The sequence below is a fragment of the Ciconia boyciana genome, chromosome 1 (assembly GCF_034638445.1).
Source record: "Ciconia boyciana chromosome 1, ASM3463844v1, whole genome shotgun sequence".
Lineage (NCBI taxonomy): Eukaryota > Metazoa > Chordata > Aves > Ciconiiformes > Ciconiidae > Ciconia > Ciconia boyciana.
In genome coordinates, this window is record NC_132934.1 from 191313261 (window position 1) to 191327742 (window position 14482).

A 14482-nucleotide genomic window follows, 5' to 3' on the forward strand; every position below is an offset into this window, starting at 1 on the left:
TGCCTAACTTAGACACATTTATCACAGTTTCATTATAACAGAGGCCCTTGGCTAAGGAAAGAATGTCAGACCGGGTCTTGAGACAATTGCGGATTTAATAACAGTACTCAATTCGTCTCTTTCATTACACCAAGAGTGCAGTTCAAATGTCACAATGTTAGCTTAGTATGCCTGTCATTTCAGGTGTTGGCAAAATGAACGGTAGGAGGTAAAACACCTGACTGAGCCAAGTGAAGGCAAGAGGGCAGTAAATGAAGAGTGTCTGCACTCACGAAGACGTGCGTAGCTCCTTGCAGAAGTGGAGACTGGAGAGCTGGTGCACTCTCGGGGGCGGAGGCTTGGCACCAGGCAGAAAGCTGATTTGAGGGGAGGGTGCTAGAATGGTATGCTGCGGAGCAGGCTCCAGCTCTCAGCCTTGGGAAAGTCACACCAGCTCCCTTTCTGTCAGCCACCCCGTGGGCACATCCACATTCATGTTTTGGTGTGGATCAAAGGCACGCTTTGGGAGTGAATCTCCAGATCATCCTCACTTACCACTTTTGGTTTACCCAGCAGTGGTAAGTACACAAAGTGGATGCCGATGGCACTAAAGCAGAAGACAGGCGCCAGGAGTGCATCTGATGCATTCCGAGTGCTCATGGGGCCCTCAGTCCATAGACCCAGGCTGGAGTGAATCTGAAGAAAAACTCGTGGAAACATGTGAACATCATTCAGGTCCAACTGATCGGATCAGATTGATCCACATTACTTGCTAATATAGATGTATACTAGGTGGATGTAGCCTAGAGGTAGTCAGGGGGGCATGGCTGTTTTTGGGGTATGCCTTCATTGTCTTCCTTGTGAAGCACGTTATTGTATACCTTCAGCCTATATTTAACCTACCTGTTTGATTTGAAGCACTTTTCCTTAATATGCTTGAAATGTTAGGATGGAAAACTCCATCTTGGAAACTACTTTCCAATCCATTTTTTATCCCTTGAGAAAATTTTCAATAGTGTTCTGATTTTAAGACTGCATTATGGGGAAAATATGGAAAGTCTTATTTAAAAAAAATCCAATGAAGTGGCTTTGTAATTTAATTCTGAACATGACTGTTGTTACTATTAAATGGTGTAAACACCGACTGAGTGCAATAAACCTCTCTTCCATTTAGCATTAATAATATTAATGATCAGTACTTAAATCACATGCCATGTTCCAGGACTGTAAAAGAAACATTACCAAAGAGATTTTGCATGTCTGGTGCTGACATAATTTAAACCTGGCATAAAATTGTCTTCTGTCTGAAAGAATTTATTCAAGCTGCAGGGCGGAGAGGAAAAAGCAGAATAGGAAATCTCTCTTTCTCCCAGAGGCTCTGTGTGCACCATCCCTCCTCGTCCCCAGAAGGCAACCCTTCCCCAAAACTTTCCCATTTAAGACGCTCCGGGAAAGGGCTGGAGCTCCTGTCTCTCCGCTTGACCTAACCCAGCCGGGATGAGCTGCTTGGTACTCTGGTCACATTTACTCTCGCTGGAGACCAGCTCCCGAACTGTTGCGATCAAAATGCTGGATCAGCAGCTCGCACACACACAGACACACACACACGCACTTCTTACCACACGCACACCATCGGGAGATTAGCCCGTATTTTCCCATGTAAGGGCTGCAGCCTCCCCCCTTTCCCTTTAACACTCCTTCCGCGCCGGCTTTTTCCTCCTCTCGTCTCCTCTTCTCTCCTCTCCTGCCCTTTCCTCCCCTCCGTCCCCGGCTCCACCGCCCCACGCAGCCCGCAGGCAGCCGCGGAGCCGCGGCGGGCGGAGCGGAGCCCGGCAGCGCCGCAGCGCTCCCCGCCGCCCCCGGGAGGGCTCGGGGAGCCGGGACCCGCCGCCCCAGCCCGGGGAGGGCTCGGGGAGCCGGGACCCGCCGCCCCGCGCCGCCCCGTCGGAGCCGGGGACCCCCGCCCCGGGAGGCCGCTCCCCCGCTCCCCCCCGCTCCCCCCGCGTCCGCCGCTCCCCCCCGCAGCCGCCGCCGCTCCCCGGCCCCTCGCCCCCGGCCCCGCAACTGCGCCGTCCGCGGCGAGTCCCGCCCGGGGAGGCGGCGGCGGGGGAAGGGGGAGGAGAGGCGGCGGAGTGCATTGCCTCCCGAGGAAACAAACGGGGGGAGAGAGGAACGTGCGGAGGAAGGGAGGGAAGGACGGGCCGGGCTGGGGAGGGTCCCGGTCCCGGTCCCGCCCGCCTCGGAGCGCCCGCGTCGCCTCCGCGCCGGGACCGCGGGGAGAGTCGCTTGGGGCGGCCGCCACCCGCCGGCCCCGCGCCCCGGCTCCGCGCCCATGTGCTCCCGGCGGCCGCGGCGGGCAGCCCCCGCGCCCGGCGTGTCAGTAAGTAGCCCTTCGCCTCCCCGGCACCTTGCCCGCCCCATCCCGGCACCCCCGGGCCCCTCGCCCCTCCTGCTCCTCCCGGACCCCGGCCCTCTCGCCCTCCCTGCGCGGCTGCATCCCCTGCCCCTCCGGACCCCCTGCACCCCCTTTCTCTCCCGGACCCCGGCCCTCCCGCAGTCCCTGTGCGCTGCATCTCCTGCACGACTCCGGATCCCCGAGCCCTCAGAACCTCCTTCCCCTCCCGGACTCCCACCCACCCTGCACGGCCACATCCCCTGCACCCCCAGACCCTCTTCCCCTCCCGGATCCCCTTCCCCGCCCCGACACCCTGCCCGGCCGCATCCCTTGCCCCTTCAACCGGACCCTCCAGACTCCCTTCCCCTCCCGGATCCCCAGCCCTCCCATCTCCTTGCCTTCCCGCATCCTTCCCCTCCCGGGCCCCCGTCCTTCCCGGATCTCCCTGCCACCCCGGACCGCTCTCCCTTCCCGGCCCCCCTGTCCTCCCGCCTCCCCGTCCTCCGGGCTCCCCGGATCCCCTGCCCTCCCGGCACCTCTGCCTTTCCAGCCCGCATCTCCCGTTTTCTCCCGGACCCCCTTCCCCTCCCAGCCTGCCCCTCCCGGACCCCCTGTCCTCCCAGCCGCCGCCGCTCCCGGACCCCTGTCCTCCCAGCCCCTGCCCCTCCCGGACCCCTGCACCCCAGCCCGCCCCTCCCCGGTCCCCCTCGCACCCTCCCGGCCCCGCGGGCGCGGCGCCCTCTCGCCCCGCAGCCTTCCCCTCGCATCACCCCGGCGAGTGTGCTGGTTTTGGTTTGCTTCCCGGCCGCCGCCTTCCCTCGGGGGGAGCCGGATCTCTCCGCCGCCCCCTCCTACCCCCGGCGGCTGGGGAGCGGGGTTTCGGGGCCGGAGGGGCGAGTCCGCCTCCCCGGAGAGCGCCCGGGCTGCGGGCTGGCAGCCTCCGGGGAGGCAAAGCTGCTGCCCCGCCGGAGCCGGCGGTTTCGTAGGGTCCTACCCCTGGAAGCCTCCATGTTGTCCCCTATTTCCAGCCGTACCTCCTCCCCCGATTCAGGGAATTATCTTCCCCAAGTGCTGTGACCCACTTTGCCTTAGACGTTTGGTGACACGCCAAGACACAGGCAGATTCTTCTCCAGAAGATGCTTCTGGAGGGATGGAGACACCCTATGCCCCTCTCCCAAGTTTTTATCCCCAGGGGTTTGGTGTTTTGCAGGTTGAAAAGCATTTCTGCGGATAGGCTACGAGTAGATAGGTGTGTACTTCTTGAGTAGCAGCATAGGCCTTTTTAACATTATAGAAAAGACTACTTTTTCTTAGTGTTTTAAAAGTAAACAAAACTTTCGTGTGGTGCACATGCTTAATTTCACTTACAGACTCCTTCTCTACATTCCCTCCTTGTGCTGAAGTAGTATTAATTTTATTGCCTGTACATGAATTGAATTCACTGATTGGCGTCTAATCATGCTTAGAAAAAAAAAGCCCCCGTAAATAGCTATCGGAATTAATTTGGCAGCAACTGTGAGAAATGATCATAAATTTACAAATGCAGTTGGAGTAATGATCCGGCGTGGATTTAACAAGAAATACACCCCCAACCCCTGGGAAGCAGCATGTAGGTTTCTATGACAGTCAAACGCACTTGGTCACACTTGTACTGAGCTTAGAGGCTGGGAGTTGTCCGAGAAGGATGCAGAGGGGTTAAGGCTCCTGGATTTGAGCTGGGAAGAGGCCAAGAAGAGAAGGAGCTGGGCTGAGTGGAAGCAGGAATATTAAGAGGGACCCCTGTGTTTTAATCGTGTGCTGCTTGAGGTTGCGTGGGGGTGAATCCAAACGATGTGGCAATGTCTTCACCTACCAGCAGCCCGCCTGGAGTTGGGGTTCCTGGCGCTTCTGGACATCACGTGATAAAAGGCTCCTTTTGCACAGGGATGGCAACAACTTAAGGGAGTGCTGGAAAAAACGTCACCTCATAACACTTGGGTGGTGTGCTAATGAGGTTTACCTCTGCCACAAGGGTCTGATCTTGAAAAGCCTTAGGCACCGCGAGAGCGGTTTTGCACTGAAGCTGCGGGGCCATGTATAATGTGAAGTACATTCCCCAGGCGTCGCAGGAGGAAGGCCTGACTAGCTAAGGATAAATGAGACCTTGCCTTTTTTTCTCTATCAGTATGGGAAAGATCAAGACGGATGGTGGAGAAAAGTGAGTGGGCAAGTACACGGGGAGCCCCTGAAGGTGGCTGCAGAGCGTTCCTGGATGCGCGCGGCAGCCGGTGCTGGCCGGGCTGCCTCCCACCGCCGTCCCGCTGTCCCCGGCAGCCGGTATCGCTGACAGCAATTCTAGCGGCTGCTTGCAAGGATGGGACAGAAAAGTGAGATGTCTTAATGAAAAGTCCTGTAGGAAGGAAAAACACTCTGGCAGATAAACATTTTTTTCTAATGTCAGTATTACTGAACTTGTCTTTTTCTCCTTTTTTTGTGTGTTGTTATTTAATTAGGGACCTTTGTCTTCATGATGGGAGGAAACATCTCCCCGGCTGTTAGGATCCGAGCTTCCCCCAGCGCGAGGATTTGTCAAGGCTGAGAGACTCCGGATTATCCATAAACCTCCTCTAAAATACACAGCTGCTTTTCTGTCTCCCCATCGTGAGGGGTCTTGGAGCAGATACAAAGATGGCCTCCAGCCTCACCTGTGCCGGTGTCATCTGGGCCTTCCTCTCCTTCCTCTGCGCCGCTGCCTCCTGCGTGGGCTTCTTCATGCCCTACTGGCTCTTGGGGTCTCAGCTGGAGAAGTCGGTTTCCTTCGGCACTTTCCGGAGGTGTTCCTACCCGGTGCGGGACGAGAGCCGCCAGACGACCGTGATGGTGGAGCAGTGTGGCCGCTACGCCTCCTTCCAGGCCATCCCGAGTGCTGAGTGGAGGATCTGCACGGTGGTGACGGGCCTGGGCTGCGGGCTGCTCCTCTTGGTGGCCCTGACGGCGCTCATGGGCTGCTGCGTGTCTGAGCTCATCTCCAGGACCGTGGGCAGGGTGGCAGGAGGCATCCAGTTCCTGGGGGGTAAGTGCTCATGCGGGGAGGGGACGGGGACATCTAGGCTGTAGGTTTACACGTGTGGAGAATCCCCCGGTGCTTTGGGACGAGGAGAGGGTGGGTCAAACTTTCTGCTAGCAAGGGAGACCGCTTGGCTCCCTCGATGGTTGAGCTGGTTGTCTGGATGCCTGAATGTGGCCCAAAGATGGAGCCGCCTGTGGTCACTCTCTTGCGCTTAGTCCCTGCCCGGTCCTTGTGCAACCTTGGAGAGTTGCATGGCAAGTTGACTTCTGTGGGCCAGCGTCTTCGGAGAGTTTTTGTGGGCTGTAGTTTCCAGTGGAGCTCAGCCGGCATGGAGGTACCTGGAGAAGTGTGGGGGCTGCAGAGCCCCATGGAGCATCACGGTTTTGCAGAGGAGAGGCTGTGTTATGTGGGAACAACCTCTCTTCTTTCTCCTTCCTACCCCCATCACCTGCACAGCTCCCTCCACCTCTGCTTTCTGCGGCTGTGGCAACAAGTCCATGGCCCAGGTTTGAAGTGGGGATTGTTTATCCCTGGTGGAGCTGGCCCACCATCTCCCAGAAGGAGCCCTGCTGGGCTGCCTGACCCATGCTGCCTGCTGAGGGTGCCGCCGGTTTGTTGAGTCTATGGGCTAGACAGTGTGTGGGAGAATTACCTCCCCTCCTTTTTTTAGCTTGTAATTGTATGGAGTATTTGTAACTGTGGAGTATTTGAAGGGTATGAGACAGTAAACAGGATCCTCAAGCGTGTTTTTTATAGGGCAGTTTTCCCAGTAAATCATCACTCTCTTGTCACTGGTGACATGCGGCTCAGTGGCACTCACTGTCGCCTGGTGCAAGTGCTCCACTGCCTGCGCACACTTGCCCCTGTAAGGGGACGTGTTTCCCGAGCTTTTGGTGCCGGAGCTGCGCAGGCACCAGCATTTCGGGTGCCCTGCAGTGTCCGGTCCCAGCCAGGCACCCCGGCTCATGCCATGGAGGAGCAGGCTGCAGCGGGACCCCCACCTCTCCAAACAGAAACTCGCCCCGCAAGGGCAGTCTGGATACATCCCGAGTCTGCAGCCCTAAGGAAGCACAAGACAAAAACCCCGGTACCGTCCAGCTCAGGGCGGACAACTGAGGCAAGGAGAGGGCCCTGTGCCAAGCCTCCAGCCAGGCGATGCCGCCATAGCTCCCTCCCGGCCGTGGGGAGCCCTGCCTGCAACTTTTTGAGTAGTTTCTGCACTTTAGAGCAAACCGACCCCGTTGCTTCACCCTTCCCTCAGCTTTGTGACCCACAGGCATTCCTGTGTTTAATCTGTCTGACAATTTGAAAGTGCAGCAGCTGCTGGAGAGTTAACTCTGCTGGGAGCTGTGGCTTCTTGAAGCCTGCTCCATTATACGATTCCAGCCGGGCAGCCAGGGGGTGGAGGGGATTTTCGGCTCGGTGACACTCTGCAAGCCCACTCAGTCTGGCTATTTTCACTTAGAGCCATCACAGGCTTGTGCTTTAACCACCCCCCTTTTTCCAACTGCTGGCTCGGCTCGTCTGGTTTTAATTTGTGTTTGGCCCCTTTTTCGTGGCGGTGCTCCCCTGCCTGCCCACGGAGAGGGCCGGCCGTGCCTGTGTCTACTTACAGCCACCCCAGCAAACACGGCAGCTCCAGCGGTGGGTGGCCGGCTGGGGCACGCGGGAGGAGCCCCGCACTCCCGGGATGCCGGTGTGGGCTGAAGGTGCGCAACCTGCTCCGAGGCGGGATGGTGGCTCCTGTGCAAGAGGTCCCTTCAGACCACGCCACGGCCACCCCTGGAGCTTGTCCCAGCTGAGCAGGCAGCATCCCATCCCGCCCGGAAAGGTGTGAGCAGGTAGTGCTTGTCCTCAGTAGGTGACAATTCAAAGAAACGTGAACTTGTGATATGAAATGAAAATTGCCAACAACTTTGCTTACAGTTCAGAAATTAGTTACACAGCATGTCTAATTTTCCCCTCTGCTGGCTTTTATGGTTGTCTCTCATTTCACTCAGCACTGCTGGAAGTGTGTAAGAATGAGCCCGTCATTTCTTAACCTGCTTAAAAAGTAACTGTGGGGACACGAGGGAGAGGCCAGATGGTGAAAGCCAATAATTTGGATGAACTGAAGGGACATATTAGGGTAAAGATCAGATCCTTACATCCTTAGTCAGATCCTTAGCTGCTATAAATCAGTATAGCTTCATTGTTTAAATGACATGACTACATTTACTCAGATGTCTGACTTAGGCACTATAATTATTAGGTTGTTTTATGTCAAGACAGCCACGAGCTGTTCACTTTATTTACTAACCGGGAATGCCAGCTCTTTGTTCCCTGTACTACAGTTGCAGGTTTAGTTATATACCACGATGTGTGCTTTGAATATGGCTTAGTGGCAGTACGGTGATTGTAATTTTAATTGGCCTCCACTTGGAGATCTAACCAAATAAAACCCTCACAAATATTTTTTTTTGACTGGGGAAAAGAACGTCCTCCTATCTTTATATGAAGAAAAAGCCTGGGGAAATAAGCAGCCCACTGAGTGACGCTATTAATTCATCCTCTGTGTTAGGGCAAGGAGATGGCTAGGCGGTTTCACTTTCTCTTTCTTTTCATCTGAGTCACCTGCACCAACACCCTGCTGTGGCTCCAGCTCCAGTGGCAGAGGATGAGTGCTGGAATAAACCATATTTCTCTGGAAGCTGGAAACCAGCATAAAGACATGCTCAGTGTAGCTAGTTTATGGCTTTAGTGGTGTTCCATTAGTCTAGGATCCAAGTAATTTTCTCACCATGATTTAAAAATACGGAGTTGATGAGGAACTAAGCCAATTGACAACAGAGTATTATGGGAGGCCCAAGAGTGGGTGAGATGTACAAGCCCCTGAAGCTGTGGTGAGGCAAAGCACTAAGGTTGCTAAAACTAACTTACTCCAACACTGGAAGCGTTTTTACTGCTGTGAAGAGGTGGCAGAGAGGTTTGCTTACCAGAGGTGGTAAGCAAACAGTCTGATCCTCTTCTTCTAGCAGTGCGAAGGAGGAGTAACTCCAAGTAGGTCAGTGGAATAACACCTGTATAAAAGTAGTGCAGCTTGCACTAGCTAAATGGTGCCAAGGTTTTACAGCTGGGATTTCCCCATGTTGCAACTCGGGGGAGTGAATTATTCACGAGTGCTTATACCATAAATGGGCTCTTCTCATAAAAATTGAATGGCAGAACCTGCAAGAACCTGCAGATCCACGCAGAGTCAGAAGGGTCTTTAGATATGGGTTGATCTTACGTCCTTAGTCTATATTCGCTATTTCAGATAATCCTGGCTACAGAGCATACATGTATTTTAAGATGGCTCTGGGATGATACACTCTGAGTTTCTGTTCCTAGTACGAAGATTGCATCATAGAGTTTCCTCCCATTTGCAATTATGGGAACCGCTTCCTTTCCCATGCATGATCACGTGGCAGCTCTGTAGCCATTACAGCAATTGCTTACATGAAAAACAGTGCTACTTTTAGCTTTTTCTAAGGCAATTTGGTAGTGGGTGACAAGAAGTAGACAACACCCCAAGGCCAGACGTTTCTGCAGTGGCTGTCAGTGGTCTGCAGTCCACAGCTGGCGAGCTGCTGCTGCTGCGGCATCCCAGAACATGCTTCACGAACATTTCTGTTGGATTGGTTCGAAGAACTGACAACTGAGGTGAAAGTTATGCTGTCTGTAACCTCTTGAGGGCACAGTTATGTAGATGGATACAGTCTTCACTGATAACAGTAAGTGCAACGTTTCCAGCCAGTTTTCTTTGAATCTTTGGAAGACCAAGGCATATATAATGTAGCTAGAACAGATTGCAAGGATGTAACTTTGACCATAACTATTGAGGGCATGACAGCAGGAAGTGAATTTTAACAAATCTATGGCAAATTGGAGTCTGTAATTATTGAGCTTCTTTTCATTGAGCTGTGGCAAGTCAATTCCACTTAAATAGGGAGACTAGAAATTTGCAGGTAGGTAGCTCAGATATGACATACTAATTTGGTGAATAGTTTCACTCTCTGAATGCAGAGCAATGATTTTAAGAACATAGCAATAATTTTAAGAACATAATGAACTTAAAGGTTAGCCAGTTTTATGAGAGGCAGTGGATCAAAAGACACAAGTATTGCAAGGATGGTCAATTTAAAGAGTGTTATGCTGGCAAGGTGAAGCTTTTCATTAAAATGGTCAGCGCGCAGGAATTATAGATGAAATCTGCAGTAGCTCAGAACTCCCTTTGGCTGTGTAGGACAGCTAAGTCAAGCTCAGAGGGGTATGAGTCGAAGGGAACAGAGCATGAAACAACCTGCTGACTTAGACACCTCTCTGAACCTGACACTTTGGCCCTGATTCGGAGTGGCATGTGAGAAGTCATCCCTCTCCATGATTACAGGGTAGCCATGTGGTTTGTACTGTTATCTTTAGTACTGATCGCTCATTGTTTGTATTCAAGTAAAGCACAAGTTTTGCTGCTCCCTTCAGTAAATGGAGCAAAGTTTTCAGCAGCGCCTTCTCTTCCTCTCCTCATTTGTTTGTCTTGTTTCCCTTGTGTCTCATGGGAGTGCTGAAACTCCTGAAACTATGGTCCTTGAATTGCTGGTTAGAAAATCTGGAGAGCTCTTGAATTGGAGGGAAGAGTGATGAAAGGAGCATTTGATTATTTGAGAAAAAGGGGACACAGATCCTAACAACTTCTGATTTTGTCTCAGAAAAAAAGATGTGGCCTTCTGGAAAAAGCTCTCAACACCACACAACATTGCTGCAAAATCCTTTGCCATGTGTCCCATGCCAATAGTGGCCATTATAGTTTCCATCACCCGTAGGCTGCTCAGGACAAGCGTTTGCTGGGTGCGGAGGGCAGAAGAATGAAGAGTGCTCCATCAAGATGAGGGGAACACTGAGTGTGCATTGATGGCTCTGTGTTGTCTGTGAGGAAATCTTAGAGAAAGCCTTTGAGGTTTTGAGCTGGACTTTTTAAAGAGACTGGTCCAAAGGAGATATGCAAGTTGTTAGCATATTAATGGCTGAATCTGACTTTGCATGTGAGACCATCGAGGTCTAAAATGTAGGGGGCAGAGAAGGGAAGAGCACTAAGTCATAGCACTGTGGGACCATGTAGAGAAGCTGTCCCTCAAGGGAAACTCTTGGGGAAACAGCTAAAGAAGTAAGAGGAGTCTCTTGGGAGAGATGTAGTCACTGAACCTAAGTCACGTTTCAAGAAATGTGGCTGGCAGTCAAAGACAACGTGTGGGTCAAGGAGAACAAAGGCAGTCTCAGTTCTGAGACTGGCTAAGAAAAAGTCATTAGGGGCTTTGGTGAGGGCAGTTCCAGTTAACTACAGGGACTATAAACTCCTGGGAAACGTTTGTGTGGAGCTGGAGGAAAAAAACTGCAGGCAGTGACCAGTAACCGTTATATTGTCTGACAGCTGAAGTGAGACTCTGTGCTTTCTGCCTGGAAGACTTAAGGTCAGGATCATTTTCTGCCTATAAGGAGAAAATGTAACTGAGAAGAGCCTTGCTGGGGACCGGGAAGATCTGAGATGGTCAAGAGACTTGCAGGAAGGAAATGTTTACCTCAGATGCTTCTGCAGTTCTCCCAAGCCTCTCTTGTCCATTTCCCCCATCTATACACATTCTTCCAAACTCCTCCTGAAATTCCTACCTGAAAAAACCCCAGGCATAAAAACATGCAAAAATAGCCTTTTAGTTCTTTCATTCTCTTTAGCCTAAACTATTTTTCAAAAGGGTAACTTTTGGGGAGAGGCTAGGGAGGGGTATCTGCTTCTGTCCAACCAAACACTCTTTTTCACCCCCAAGTTAGCTGCTCAGGGCTGTTTTGCCACATCTTCCTCTCTTTCCTCTTGTCAGATGCAAAGCTTCAGTGCCTTCGCTGTGCTCATGTAGACATGTGACAGGGCAATCCTCATCCTAGACAAAGACAAGCTGCAGGCTAGGTATTAATCCAGTGTATACATGCACATATAAAGGCACTGCAAGCAGGGCACATGAAAGGAAGAGACAGATCACCAGGAGGTAACAGAGGAAGAGCAAACAAGGAACATGGCACTGTTAAATGTTGCTAGTGAGTGATTACATGTCATGTCATAGGCTCATAGATTCAGCAGGGATAAGGTCAGCAGAGAACACTGTGACAATTTAGTCTGAGGTCTGCTGTAGCATGGGTCATAGGACAGCCTTCATATAATTTTGGTTTGAACAAGAGTATATATCTGAGAAAAAAACTTCTGGTCTGAATTTAATTAACTTTGAGAAAAGCGGGATCTTCATTAAGTTGTTCCAGTGGTGACTTACCCTGACTGCTTTTCTTCCAGATCATTAATGCAAATTTTTAAAATGTAGCACCAAGAATATATAATTGCAAAATTACATTTTCCTGAGGTTCATGATATTTTTTTTTTTTTAAGATCCAACAGTTAGCTTGCCTTTAATCAATTTAAGCTGTGCTATGTTGTGGTTTCTTTACCAGAACAACCTGTATAGAAGTAGCTTCATAGCTGCTATGTTTCACACCACTTATCTCTCCAGTTTTCTATAGGCATCCACCAAAAGATTAAGTGCAGTGTATAGTTTTGCAGCTTCATCCCTTTTTGGCTTGACTTTGACTTGCTAAACTGCATCCTGTGACTGCTAGTGCCGATGTTCAGTATCTGCTTGCCAGCACTACAAGGTGCCTTCACGTACTGTGGTACAGCACAGAGTCAAATTCTTGGGATTTAAGTTTAGAGTCCAGATGAGTAAGGCAGGGAAGTGTTATTGTTTGGGAAGATGTTCAGAACAAGGGAATTTAGACAGTGATGTTATCTTTAACAGATTTTGTAGCGTATGTTTTACTGGAGATCAGCCAGCTCTCTCTCTACTGTATTCAGACAGGAGTTAAAATATAAGACAAATTCAGGACTGAAGCCGAACTGATGCAATATATGTCCTCTGTTGCTCTTGGTTTATAAATGACATTACTTAGATTCCTACTCTCTTAATCAGATGTAGCCTGTATTGTTTGAATCTTCCCTCTATGCACAGGCCACCAAATCTGACTGGAGGGGAATCAAAGTTAGTGGGTACTTATCTGAAATAGCTAAAAAAAGTACAGACTTAGATTCTGTATGCTCTTAAGAGAGGATCCCGTTTCCCATGGCTGCCTTCACCTTGCTTGCACAAGTCCCCACTGCAGCCCTGCTAAAGGCTGCTGCCCCAACAGATCTAACAGCACAGCTTTTTCTGTGATTGTACCCTAAGGAGTCCCACTGAAGGAGACCTGAGTTAGCAAAGATTTGCTATTCAAGCTAACACCAACCATTTTAACGAAGCAGGTTAGCGAGGAAGAATCAGTAATAAACATTACTGGTCATAAAGTGCAGAATCAGTAGCTCTGAGGAGGCCATCCCTGCCAGCAAGGTCACAAGCAGCACAGAGCAAGCAGGGAGTTGTAATGCTGTTGGAATAGTGGAGATGCAACTTGAAGAAGGCAAATGATGCAGAGAGGAGCCCTCATACTTCGCCGTCTTTGTTTTTTCTTTCTGTCCCCGACCACTTGAGATATCTTGACTCTTCTGGTGTTTCAAAATCTTACTAACAAAGCAGCAGGGCCCTAATGGGCTGCAAATTTTTGTGTGTCCTTTGAAGTCAGTGACACTTAGTACAAATGACATCAATATTTCTATCCTAGAAGTAAGATTATTTGATTGCGACATCAGCCTAAATTGGGTGCGGTTCTGAGGCTGAATTTCTTCTTGAAGAGCTACCAGAGTGAACTAGCTTATTTATACGGAATTATGCTTTGAAACACACATTCAGTTTTGTTTTTTTCAAGTATATTTACTCCTACTATAAATTTTAGCTAAATACAGGGGGGGAAAAACCCCATTCAGAGTTTCAGACTGGAGCAAATTCTGCAAGTTAGATTTTAGGTGCCTTGGAAGCACATTTAAAATGGAAATGCTGATGTACTAGAAAAAATAAAAGATGCTGCTGAAGTATTGGGAAGAATCTCTTTACTTCTCTTTGTTTTCCTATTGATGTTGAATATAAAAGTGATGTTTTGAATATTGCTGCAGCTGTGTTGGGTTTAAGCAGAATTTTGCATTAAGAACAGAATTTTTGATCTAAAGAAGTCCCGGAGTGCTGTTTTATTTATCTGTAGAATGAAGTTCAGGCTTCTTGCTTTTTTTCCCTCTCTTTTATTAGAAAGGAACAATGATGCTCAGCACTTCTGTGATGCTTTTCATTTCAAAAGGCTTTGCTTGCATAACCTAATGAAACTTCAGAAAACGTGAGGCAGGGGAGCAAATAATCTATTTTGCTGGTGTAGAGTCAAAGTAAATTCAGAGTTACTTCACTTCAGGTTCTTTGCGTTTGTGTTTATTAGAGCAGAATCTGGGTTGTAGTTAGCAATTTTGTTTCTGCATTGAAAGATCTGGCTTGTTTGGCTGCCTGAGCTCCATGACATATTTGAATATCGCTGGGAACTTCATTTAGGCTTCAAATGTTTCAATGTTTTCCAGTGCAGATGACATCATATGCCCTACAGACAGGACAGGATTGTTCCCAGTGGTGTATTTTTCCAGGATTTTGTCCAGTCTGGTGTTAAATGTCTATGTTGTGGGTTTTTTTCTCACTTCTCTCTCAGGAAACTCAGCGTACTAGGCATTCTGCTTGGAATTTTTTCATGATATTCAACCTGCATTTTCCTTTCCTTGCTGATATCCTTTTACTTCTCCAATACACTTTTTTACCTTCTAAGCTCTTTAACTTCGGCTTTATAAAGTACAATAAGACAGTTTTCAATCTCCTTCATCATTTCAATGAAGTCAGGCATAGAACTTGAGGGCAACCAAGGTATTGTTTCCATGCAGTGAGCAGTTAGGAAGGTGCATGGTGTAATTAGGAAACACGGGATGTATTTGTACAACCAAAACTCCACCCACAGCCGCATGCCTTGCGATGGCCATCATGTTGGCTGGCTCCCTGCTCAAGGACTTCCTTTGGCTCTGTGGAATACCTTTGTTAACTTCAGCAATGTT

At 50.0% G+C, this 14482-nt stretch overlaps 1 protein-coding gene across 2 annotated transcripts in view; it reads left to right on the forward strand.

The window, feature by feature from the left end:
• Positions 1-1758: 1758 nt before the first annotated feature.
• LHFPL6 (LHFPL tetraspan subfamily member 6) overlaps positions 1759-14482 on the forward strand; it is a 143660-nt gene continuing 130936 nt past the window's right edge. Inside the window, exons 1-3 of one of the 2 annotated variants that reach the window (XM_072850310.1) lie at positions 1759-2359; positions 4540-4741; positions 4868-5427. In XM_072850310.1, the coding sequence (XP_072706411.1) occupies positions 5043-5427 (385 nt within the window). In that variant the 5' untranslated portion in view covers positions 1759-2359; positions 4540-4741; positions 4868-5042. The remainder of the gene's footprint in view (positions 2360-4539; positions 4742-4867; positions 5428-14482) is intronic. The other variant, XM_072850309.1, reaches the window with a different exon arrangement.